The sequence below is a fragment of the Ischnura elegans genome, chromosome X (assembly GCF_921293095.1).
Source record: "Ischnura elegans chromosome X, ioIscEleg1.1, whole genome shotgun sequence".
NCBI classification, from domain to species: Eukaryota; Metazoa; Arthropoda; class Insecta; order Odonata; family Coenagrionidae; genus Ischnura; species Ischnura elegans.
The window spans coordinates 12457569-12470428 of record NC_060259.1 but is presented as its reverse complement, the minus strand read 5'-3'; the positions used below and the strand labels follow the sequence as shown (position 1 = coordinate 12470428).

Here is a 12860-nt window from a genome sequence, read left to right as displayed (position 1 = left end):
CAATACCCTTACGGGGCTTCCGGGTAACTTGCACTCTCACGCCATCTGAGAGAAGTATTGAAGTTGTAGGGGAGGTGAGAGAGGGAGGGGGAAGTAGGGGAGGATTTTCGTGGAACTCACGTGGTCCCAGGGCCGTTATAACCACGTGACCATGTTTTGAATCTGTTCTCTTGGCAAGTTAGGAGCTCACGTGATCCGTGTGATAAGTCTTTATTTTTATAAAGTGAAAATGAAGCACTACCGTAGTGTTTTGGAGTGTGGTGCCCATATTTCGGATGGGAGGTGGTGTACTGCCTTTTGCTTCGTATGTCAGTGTTAAAGCCAGTTCTCTGATTTATATTCAGTGCTCATGCGCCTGTTAATGCATTGGATTCACAACTGTCCTTTGCCGAAGTGTTTGTGTTGTGTTGAAGTGCCTCCGACTGTTGGTTTAATTGTCTTGCATGGTTATGCTGTGGTGTACTGCCTTTTGCTTCGTATGTTAGTGTTAAAGGTAGTTATCTGATTGCTATTCAGTGCTCATGTTCCTATTAATGCATTGCATTCACAATTGTCCTTTGCTGATTGTGTTGAAGTGCCCCTGACTGCCTGTTGGTTTAATTGTCTTGCATGGGTATGCTGTGGTGTACTGCATTTTGCTTCATATGCAAGTGTTGTGGCTAGTTATCTGATAACTATTCAGTGCTCACGTTCCTATTAATGCATTGCGTTCACAACTGTCCTTTGCTGATAGTGTTGATTGCCTCTGACTGCCTGTTGGTTTAATTGTCTTGCATGGTTATGCTGGGGTGTACTGCCATTGGCTTCATATGCATGTGATAAGCAAGTTGTCACATTGCTATTCATTGCTCATGCACCTATTAATGCATTGCATTCACAACTGTCTTTTGCTCAATGTGTTCGAGTTAGCAATATGTCTTTCCTTATCCCTGAATGTGAGGTTATTTAAATGCCTTAGTACATTTTCATGTTTTATAAAATTGTTTCGAACGTAAGGCATTGAAGTGGTGATCTATTGTTTTTCAGTGATCTTTTTCATATGTTAATGTTGCCTTGTTTTATAAATGTATTACTGTTTTTTATCAATAAAAATGACTTAATGTTTAATTACTTTTGTTTTTTAATTTAAAAGAAACAAAAAGTTTTGTTTTTCAGGAAATTCGAATATTAATATTACTGTATATACTGGATGACATATTTGAATACCCAGTTTTGCCGCTCATTGTCAGTGCTGCCATCTATCGGCAGTCACGTACACTTTTTTAGGGCTGCCATCTATGAAAAGCACTGTACTACGTCGACTACGGAAAAAGCGGGGGGAGGTGAGGGGAGGTAAGGTACCTCCTCTTATGCCCCGTTCACATTACCATCTTTCTTAACCAGCGTAAGATGACGTCAGAACCAACGCGCGTTCACACTCAACCATGGTTAGACCCTGGCGACATCTGATGAGTGGTAGAGTAATTCCAAGTGAAAAATGAATTGACAAGAGCGAATAACTCAGAATAACTTGTTGGAAGGAAATATAGAATGTGCAGGGAAAAGTTCTTGTGTTAATTGCAATGATATTGATGATGAATTTAAACATATGTATATATTATGAGCTGCTTATGAATTAAAAATTGCATTCCAGCGTCGACAATCATTGTTCCTTGCTACGTAGAAGGTAATTCAAATGTGTTCGTCCAACTAATCATTTCATCCATAGTGTGGCTTGCATTCTTCTACTGCTCTATTTAATACGAATGAAAGCGAATATTGCTGATAATTAGGTTGATATCAACAACATATACTACTACTTGCCCTTGATTCGGATGTGTCGACAAATCATTGATGTAGGTGAAGAAAATCGAGGACCTAATCTTGAGACTTGAGCCTCAATATGAGACACTTGTGATTTGGGATGGAGATACACTTTTCGCTGCATTACATTCTTAGCTATTATTGTTTTCTGACTTTGACAAAGGACATGATCCACTCTGATGCTATACCGTAAATTAAAACCCTTTTACCTCTTCTTCAAATGTGGACGAATAACTTGCAGAAATGTGACGATTGTTGAAATTTAACTTATGAAATAAGAGAGAGAACGTGGTAATTTTTGCGATATGTGGTATCACCCGACGTTTCTAAATTTATTTTCTATCGTTACATCTGACTAGCCGTTAGCCTGATACTTTATATTGATATGGGAAGAACTTTTGTTCAAGGATGAACGTAAGTTATCTTTTTCAAACTGGGACAAAGAACTCTTAACAAAACATTAAAATCATTGTGACCTTCGGATTTTTATTATGGTAGTTTCGCACATTTTACTTAATTCTAGCAAAATATTAATATAGATTATTCAATCTGTCCGTAACAATACAATACGAGCTAATCGCTAATTCACTACGAACTATAAAGTATATCGCATAACTTCAATCAGGTTTAAAATCTCATACTATACAACACATTACGGAATGAATCAATAGCACTTTCCTTTGAATTAATTCTGACGAATATAATTCAACAATAACGGCCGTCTCCTCTTCGAAACTTTATTTTCTGTTTTCTTTCCTCCTATCCCACTTCGTTGCTGCTTCGCCTTCTTCTTTTTCTAACAAGCTTTTAACCAAGGGTGCGTTCCGAATCACGCATCATGTGCATCGATGCGCATCAGGCCGTTCCGAATCAAGCATTGATGCGCATTGATGCGGCCCTGCATCGAGCATATTTCGAGGTTTCGGAAGCATCAACTCGCATCGGCTCGCATCAGAAATTCTTGATGCAGTTGATGCGAAGGCGAAAATGGGCGCAACCTTTAAAAATGTGACTGGTGTTTTGTGTTTGCATAGGGTGTTTACACGACTGTATTTTGCTTCTACTATCGTAGGAAAGAGTTTAAGGAGTTATAGATATTAGTTTTTGAAATAATTAGTCCATATAAAATTGAAAATGGGAAAATGTATATTCGTTGCGTTGAAGTGTGCGTGTATGTAACTTGTTTACAGCCGTTATTAATTTCATTGGTGGTAAAAATGCAAAATACGATCTATAATTTCACACATTGATATGCTGCTGTGGTAGTTTTAACCGTAATGTTGCTTCTGTACACTAACTTGTGGAAATTTTCGACACTTTAACGTTATATTGTGAAAAGATAAGTTGAAAAGCTACATCAGGGAGTGTTCATAGCACAGAGACTGTGGTTTATAGTATAATAGTATCTTCAAAATAACAATATAAGACTTTGTTCGTCGGAATATTACAATTGCTTACGCTTTGCATAATCTCACTGGTCTATCATTTGAAGGCATATATGTTGCAAATTATTGCCATTTTGCCAAACGTTTATTAGCTATTTAATGTGCGAAACTATACATTCATTGCAAGTGAATTTCTTCGGTAAGTACTAAAATTATTTTCCCCTGCTACAGAGATTAGTTCACGTTATGGTACCACAAGTAAAGGGACATTCAGGGTAGTGATGCCGTGATAAATAACATCATCAATTAATTTATTTATGCAAGGATCATGGATGTGTGCTTGATTTACATGTACACTGCAGTGATGTGTGCTTGAAGAACCCCATCGAGTTGATTGAGTATTCAGTGTGTTTATATATTCAGTGCAATTATTTTGTTCATAGCGTGTGATTTGGTAAGCCCGGATAAATACGTATTGCAGCACTGCAGTTAGTTTATAAATTGGCTCCAAATACTCTTTAATCGACGCATTGATGACGCGGCCAACTTACTTTCAGTGTCCTCCTAAATGCTATCCAAGTAAAGGCACACTTCTATCAATGTTATAAAAAGTAATGGGTTTCCAAAATGGTTCTCAGTTGAACTTGGGTATTCGTCTTAAGAAGCTGCATCATATGATATCAAACATTGAAAAGTAAACAAAAACATTGAAAATCGGAAATCGCCATAACTATAGTGATTACCGGTTTTCAATGTTTACGTTCAACTTTAAGTCATAATTACACCATATAAAATTTTGTAAGATCAGAAGGAAATGCTAAATTCTATTTGATGAATGCCACTTTAAGTAAATGGACAATTCCCAACTATCCAATCCACAAAACGTACTTAATTTTATTGTAATTAAGGCTTTTTTATGGACTCGGAACAGTAAAATATGTACCTATGTTGAAAAATGAGACATTGACCTACACTCCAAGAACTATTTTAACATGTTGTAGCTATTTATTTCTTAACTTTGGAACTAGGTGACAAGCACAACAACCTCCCTTCAACTAGTTGCTTCCATCAGCTACAAAATTCTATTCATTAATGCAGTTCAAATGCTTGCCATTGTTAAGCCCATTTGGAAGCACATTTGCTACCATATTTTGTTGACATGTAATCAGCAATTATTTTTTCCTTTGGCAACAGAGTTTTTAACAAAATGATGTCCAACCTCTGTTCTTTGACCTTCCATGCACCACACCAGTACCAAGTTTTTAATGCAGTTCTTTCCAATGATTTCTTTTACAATTCTGGAGAGTACAATACCATTTTTTGCTCCAGTTGCCTAACTTACATACTCGCCTTCTATTGTATACATAGCCACTGCACAGCACTGCTTTTTGTTTTCCCAAGCCACTGCTCCATTAACTAACTTGTCATGTATCCAGTACAGGACACTCAATCTATTTTGTCAATGGCAAAGTCAGCATTTTTGTATCCCTCCAGAAATGTTCCTGACTAAGAATAAGACATAAGATAATTTATAGTTCCCATCAAATATCTTAATATACTCTTTGCATATGCCCAGTATTGCATTGTAAAATCATCAATAAACCTTCTTAACTTTGACACTGCAAAGACACGATCTGGCCTTGTAAAAATCATTGCATACATAAGACAGCCAATCAAAACTAGAAATGGAACATCAGGATAAGTTTTTGGGTCACTGCAGGAGCTACATTCAAACCTGCTTTTATGAGACAAAGGTTGATTGCAGGTCAAGTTAGTAGATGACAAGGAGATTATGTGATCTGGTAGTTTTCGAGCCACTCCATTTTTTAAAGAAAACGTCTCTTCTGCTTCTCCTCCCTCGCTTCCAAACACTGACTCATTTTCTAGATTACTCTCAAAACTACTGTCTACATTAGTTGGAACTTTGTCATTACCCTCACAACTTGATTCAGGGATGGAAACTTCATTACTTGATATTCCCCTCACTACCTTTGTGAGTTCAGCACTGCCATTCTCTCCACTGTCAGGTTGAGGCTAGTAACTAATTATCCCTTATCCCCCTAAGAGCCTAGGTAGAATTAAAGAGTTACCAAGAGATATTTGGACTGGTTTGAGCTCCCCAAACATATTTACAAAGGATACTACATCACATGCTTCAATGAATCTTCCCGCAATATCAGGGTCAGTCAAAAAATACCATTTTTGACTCCTCACAATTGCTAATACTTTTTGCATTTGGCATCCAGCATCTTTCATTGCTCTGTAGCCACATAAGCATAGAAAATACATCCAAATACTTTTAGATGTCTTCGATTAAATTTTCATTCAAACCATCTCTCCTCAGGTAATGCATTCCCTCCTGCTTTGGATGGTACTGTTTCGAGATATACAGCTTCTCAACAAGCTTCAACCCAATAATATTTTAGTAAATTGATGCCAGAGAGTTTGTACCTAGCTTTCTATTGGCTCAGCTAATCATTTCTGCTTGAAGATTATAAGATTTTATAGTTAAATATTTTAGTGCACATGCCCTTAACCTCCCCTGTTATGCCTGACCCATATATTCACCCCCATAATCTGTATGCAGGCATTTCATATTGTTCCCTGTCTCATTCTCCATGCTTGCCTTAAAAATTGTATAGCATTGTAGGACTAAATGAGACTTCTTAATTTTAATAAAGAAAACAAAAACCTTTCTTGTGCAGTCATCAGTGAAGGTGAGCATACATTGTCCTCGTCCTTTTTCTATTCCATGTTCCTATCCCTTTCTTTCCTTACCCCTGAATTTATATGTATATTTTACATAAATAGTATAAATATATTTTCACCTATAATACCATCAGACCACACAATTCTGAGAGAATCAGACTTAATTTATTACATACAGCTTCCATTCTAGCGCTTATCTCGAATCATTTCTTTGCTAACTTGCCATCAACATATGCTATACAAGGCTGAAATTTATTATTAGGGGGACAATCCACACCACTGTCAACCACATTATAACCTGCATGTTACTCTGTCACAAGTCTGCTACTCTTGTGCCACTGACTTAGTAAACAGTCCTCTACTGCTTTGACAGTCAATCCTACATAACAAGTTGCATTACATTTACTTTCTGAATTATATTTTTTCAAATCTTGACAACATATGCCATTTTCTTCAAAACTAGTGGCTAAATCACTCCTATTACTTCCAAAGATCTGGCATCAAATAAGCTGTACCTAGATTCATTACACAAGACAGCTGTGTCTTTTTAACTAGCTTGCTTACAGACAGTACATTGGTTGATAAATTTGTAACATTTTGATCTGGAATATAGCACTTCACAGTGTGGGAACATGGGCACTTAGGGAGGAGAATGGGAGAGACTGGAGTTGTTCGAGATGTGGGTATGGAGAAAGTGAAGTGGACTGAGAGAAGAAAGAAGGTCAAAGTGCGAGACATGTTGAGTGAGGAGAGACAGCTTCTGGATAGCATTCAAAGGAGACATGAGGTATGGATTAGGCAAGTACAGAGCTGGGAGTGGATGTTGAATTCACTATTAGGGCATAGAATGTTGGGTAAACAAAGGAGAGAATAGGATTTTTAGATAGCATGAAAAGGGTGAAGTTTAGAATTCAGGAGGGAAGTCCATGGGGGCAAGAGGGACTTTTGGAATGCTCCATGCAAACCTACCTTAATACCAAGCGGTAGAATACTTAAATAAAAATGTCTTGGAGTTTATTTTTAAGCATTATACATGCAGTATGAAAAAGTATTTGTGAAACTTTTATCGAGGTTTTAAGTATTTCTTCCCGATTTTTATGAAAAAAAATTGTTTTCAAGTCGTATATCTTATCGGAAAGCCATAAATTGATGTCTAGCAGCTAAATCTACGAACTATTGATCGTAAAAATCTTATCTTCAAAACAATTTGACCCGCAAAACTCAATGATGGCTGAGATATACTATACACTACGCTTCCTTATTGACCGTTTTTCGAGTTAGCTGCACAAATTCCCGTCAATTCGCTCAGTCTATCACTATTTTACGTAAATATGAGTTGCAAGTTACGGCTTGGAACTTTCGAACGACCGTAATGAATATAATTCAGTTTTAATATACGCATCAATAAACGTTGTTCGTCATCATGAGTACTATGCATATTAAATTTCGGCATATCAATCATTGTGTTATCGCTTAACCCGAACTATCTTCCAGCACTGCTGCCTGCGGGTATTTTGAACGGGGGAATACTTCCCGCTCATATCGCATCAAGCCGTTCCGAATCACGCATCAGCATAAGCGCATCAATGCCTTGATGCAATTTCGGAACGGCTGCATCAAGGTCATGCGTTGATGCGCATGATGCGTGATTCGGAACGCACCCCAACTTGCGTTCACACACGCATGAACTACCGCCAACCATGGTCGGAAAACGGTGGTCAGAATCCCAACCACGGTTAACGGGAACTTGCGTTCACACCTCGTTTTGTAACCATGGTCGGGGCTAACCGGCGTAAAAAGGACGTAGTGTGAACGGGGCATTAACATGGCAGTTCACAGTGGCTCCATCACCTCATCCACATCACCTCCATTGAAGTCGATGGAGTCGTTGCTGTACTCAGATATGTTGCCATAACCGAGTACTTTTAGGATGTCAGTAATGTATTTCTCCTTTTGCAGACGTCTGCACTTCACGTTTACTCAATAAGATTAAAATCTGGAATTGCTAAGTGTACCAGATTTACCCATCGTTCCTTGAAGACCAGTTGTTGCTTTGAAGCAACAGAAACTTCGGATCAAATTTAAAGGTAATAGACATCGTGTCACCAGCCGATATCTTTTGTGATAGTTAAATTCAAGCATTTATTTAAATAATACATTGCGTAAAATATGATTGAACGATATTCAATGACAAAAAAATCTTTCTAACTACAAGGATGTCAGGGAAAATTTTCAATCGTTCTGCATACCTCATTTCATTGTTCCCTATTAAAACGAGATTTGCACAAAGCATCATCATGTGACGTAAATATTAACTCCGAAGATACAGGTTTCAAGCAATATTAAAGCTGCCATAAGAAAGCTGCTTTAAGGACCTGAAATTCATTCTCAATGAATTTCAGGCCCTTAAATATACAGGGTTTGTCCGGAAAGTAATAGGACTGATTTTCTTCCACCGCGACTGTACTTCGGAGCGTGTTTGCACCGACTGAATGTGGTAGAGGGTGTTCCTAGCTAACGAACGAGTGGCTGGTCAGTTGTCTGAGGGCACCGGGAGAGTCAGGACTGACTTTTTTGCGCGACGTGTTTCTGTGAGTGGTGCAAGCCGAAAATGCAGCGTTCGTTACAGCAGAGGTACGCGATTGAATTCTGAGTGAAACTCGGTAAATATGCGACAGAGACGTTTGTTATGATCAAGTAGGCTTACCCAGATGTTGCTTTAGCAAGAAGTGTTGCGTTTCGGTGGCATTAGGCCTTTTTGAAGGGCCGGGAAGAGGTCGCTGATGAAGACGGTGCTGAAAGACCTGTGACTTCGGCAAACACCGACATTTTGACCCGTGTGCACAAAGTTTTGAAAACAGACCGACGTCTAAGCACTCATTTAATTGCCTAGATGTTACATTTATCAAAATCTGTGGTTCATGACATTTTGACGGAGGATTTAAGCATGCGCAAGATGTGTGCGCGAAGATGGTCCCAAAAGTGCTCACTGACGACTAGAAATTGCGGCTCACATCGCCTTTCATGTGAACAGCTAATTAACCAATGCCGGCATCCCAACGCTTCCGCAGCCACCCTACATCCTAGATGTGGCCCCCCAGACTTTTTTTTGTTTCCTTGTGTGAAATCGCCGATGAAAAGCAAGCATTTTGAGACGACATAGGGGATCCAAGCAGCATGCACCTCGGCTCTCAAGGCTATTTCGGAGAATGTCTTCTGTGACGCCTTCAATGCTTGGAAATCGCGCTGGCAGCTCTGCATCGACGCAGAAGGAGCCTATTTTGAAAGTTTTTAAAGAATTGTGACGATTGGCTCAACACATTTTTTTTAATCGACTCAGTCCTATTACTTTCCGGACAAACCCTGTATGTTGCTTCGAAGCAACATTGGACGTTAAAGAGTTCACTCGTGCCCTACTTCACAGTTTTGGTTTTGATGTCCTAAAAAGGTCGCTCGACTACACTTTTAGAATTCGTCTCGACTGGAGCAGACGTTAAGCCGTTCCTTGCGCGCTGTCAACGGAACGCTAAACACACGAACCTCTGCGACGAATAGCGGGGGACATTCAAACCCATATGCGAAAAATTTCATACCATAGAAAAGCGTAGGAACTATCCAACCGGAGCTAAACACTAGAACTCTGCAAAACGGCTTCTGTACTCGGTCACAATCGCTCGGCCGCCACTGACAAGTTTTCCATTCCGTTTTATTGACGGAGACACGGATGATACAAAGAGGATCCTCTAGACGGCCTCTAAATGTGTTGTTACCCACCGCGCGTTTAAATGGGATTACTAAAGTCACCACTTGCGTCGCTGACGGACAAAGTGATCCGAGTTTCACGGGGAAATGAGCTCTAATTAGGGATTTTATCGGAAACGTACTTTCACGATGATGTGATTTATCAAATTCATAATTCTTCAATGCTATTTTTCGAAATAACAAACATTTTACGGCAAAATATTGGAAAAAGAGGTTGGAATTGTACTCGTCACCGCACCGCGGACATTATTGAAAACCGATTAAAATGCAACAGTATTCAACAACCATGGGATAGCATTGGGACTCCTCTCTCCCGGTCTCCTTGGAAGGCGAATTGGGCAAAGAGGCCGCACTCCGGTGGAATATCCTGTGACCGAGTACGGCTACGCTCGACGACGAATCGTCCCGTTGGGTCGTAGTCGTCCGGCCGTCCGAGGAATCGTGCCTCACTTCCCGCAGCTCCTCACAACTGGTAACACATTTGATCGAAGCAAATTCGTCAGGGAAAATCCTGCCGCGTCGCCCGAGTCCGTTGCTAGTCGGCTGTTGGCCGTTGGGGTGTGAGCGGTCAAGCACAGCCGCAATCGGTTAGCTCGAGCGCATATTATTCGCGCTATTAGAAGAACGGGTATCTTTATTTTTTTTAAACTATCAAAATCGACAATAAAATAAAATTGGGGAACAAGCCATTTGAATGACTGTTACGGACGTGGGCGTATCTCATCTTGGAGAGCAATTTATAAGATTATGAGAGAAGCATTCCTTGATTTTCTTACCTGAAGGGCCAATTGTAGGAGGCAAGGCACGGCGATGAATCACTGCACACTTGACATCCTGTGGAACATGGACGACATCGGAACATGTCCTCATACTCAGAGCTCTCGTTATCCCTCTCATGACCCCATGCAACTGCAACAGAGTATTTTTAGGGATAGACGGTAGTGGTAAAAATATACAGTTCATAAACACATGTCAATGAAAATCTCCGAAATAAATATGAGCAAAGAATAGTAAAGTTAAAGATACATACGAAAATGAACTCGTAACACTAAATCCACAAAAAAAGATTTCTTACTAAGAAAACAAATCTAATTTCACGAAATTCATCTTGAAATTGCACATTTAGTTGGTAATATAACAAATGAATGCTCAGCATAGGTAAATCATTAAGAGTGAGCCTTCGGAGTCATAATTATGATGTAAATTTGTGTGCAAAACTTTAAGATGTTGGACCTCGAATGGAGTCAAGTCCGAAGGAAAAATGGAAATTTCGACCAACACCCAGTCACGGTACAGGATCTTTCATCATTGGATAACACATAAATGGTTTGCTGCTAATTTTCCAATTTTGGATTACCTGGAGGGACTCTCCGCTCGTATGTTATTTTTCCTGACGTACCATTTACTTTCATCTTGACATTTTCACGGTCTATACGGCTGGCCCTCGTAAACATTTCATTGTATCTCACACACGCACATTTTAAATCCCTCAGAATTTCTTCCGAGGATTAAAAGCCAAATGCAAGCACAAGTTGACAAGAATACTCCCAAGAAAATTTGAGGCACAAAGAGTAAGTGTGAAATAAGCTCGAAACAAGCGTCAGGCAAAATAAGACCGACTGAGCCGGAGTGGCGCGCCCTCTTAAGGGGGAGGCATCGCCCGTCCGGCCTTCTATGTGACGTGTTAGCATTCATCTGGAACATTTCACAGCGTGCGTTCAACACCTCCCCTTTATCTAAACGTATCTAAAATACGAGCATTTCACCTCGATATTTTCTCAAAAGTCATACTTTAGTATTTGAGATACAGGCAAATGTTTACTTTGTGTCTCGTAAATAATTCAATCGGAAGTGCTGAAAAGGGTGGCAAACGGGAGTGTTCTTCTAAAAACCCAATGATGAAGAATAGGCAACTCAGTGGACCGCAACAAGAGGCGCAAAATTCAAATATTAATAAGTCAAATATTAATATTAAGTCTAATATTAGAATAATCCATTAAATGTACTGGCAATATGCATGGAAGAGCATTGAAATTCTCAATTATCTCTTTTCTAATACTCACATTGTACCCCAAGGTAGCCATTGTTAACGACTAACATGTATTCACTGACTATCTACCACAAATTCGACATCAATTCTGTACCAGCTGCCCCATTCCTTTGGCTGGACACCATCATGTGTTCCTATATGTGTTTCGCTTGCAGGGATTTTGGGAATGGCATGCATAAAATTTTGTCACTAAAAAAAGTATAAATTAAGATTTTAGTCCTTCATTACATGCTGCGTTCAAAGGGGCCAGGATGAAGACAATTCCCGAAGGACGAGTGGACGGGAATAAGGGCAAAGGACGGGCCCAGATGTACCAAGGCCAATTAATTAAGGATGGACAAGAGAAGTCCTCATGAAGAGGTTAGCAGATAAGAGATCTGATAGGAGTGGTGCGCCAAACCAAACATCGTCTTGATGACTTGTGATGGTGAATTACGCGCACTATTTAAACGAACAGTGCGTCGCAAAAAAGGAAGAGCGCGACCGATAGAGTGATATTCCCTCTCAAAGAGCCTCACCTTCCACCAGCGATCCGTTGAATGGGATGTTGGGTCGATCGGAGTAGTATCCTTGTCGGCAGTGACAGCGATAGGCTCCCCGCGACCACCGCATCCCGCTCTGAAACTCACAGTCACTCGTGTCATTGTGACACTTGTGTGTCCCCAGGAAGGCGGTCACCTGGAGCTGGTTGTCGGGGTCAAAGACGGCTTCGTCGCACTGGTTTACGTCATACTCTGACAGGTCGAAGTCAACGCCCAGGAAACCTCTGAACCTAGAGTCGGCGGAATAATACCTAACTCTCAATAGACAAGAGCTCTCAGGAAAATCAATTAAAAGATACATATAAAATGAGCGTATTATGTATATTACATGTTAGACTGGTTGACCCGGCTAACATAGCTCCGCCTAATGATGAATTAACAGTTTAGCTACACCATTGATAAATCGAGAGCGGCTGTACTGGTCTTTATAATTTTTCACTCATAATAAAATAAAATAAAAAATCAATAAACCACAAAAATATGTATTAAAGTGGTTTGTTATAAAAACATTTTCTTTATTCAATCTGCATTTAGTAGACGGGGCACGTATGCGCGGATTTTTTCAATGAATTTTCTAATTTTTATGCTTTTACTTAAGAAATTTTAGAC

At 39.7% G+C, this 12860-nt stretch overlaps 1 protein-coding gene across 1 annotated transcript in view; it reads right to left on the bottom strand.

The window, feature by feature from the left end:
* LOC124171574 (probable G-protein coupled receptor CG31760) overlaps nucleotides 1-12860 on the bottom strand; it is a 382345-nt gene that overhangs the window by 14818 nt on the left and 354667 nt on the right. Inside the window, exons 6-7 of the mRNA XM_046550752.1 lie at nucleotides 12228-12481; nucleotides 10436-10568 (exon numbers count right to left, since the gene is read on the bottom strand). Of these exons, the coding sequence (XP_046406708.1) occupies nucleotides 10436-10568; nucleotides 12228-12481 (387 nt within the window). The remainder of the gene's footprint in view (nucleotides 1-10435; nucleotides 10569-12227; nucleotides 12482-12860) is intronic.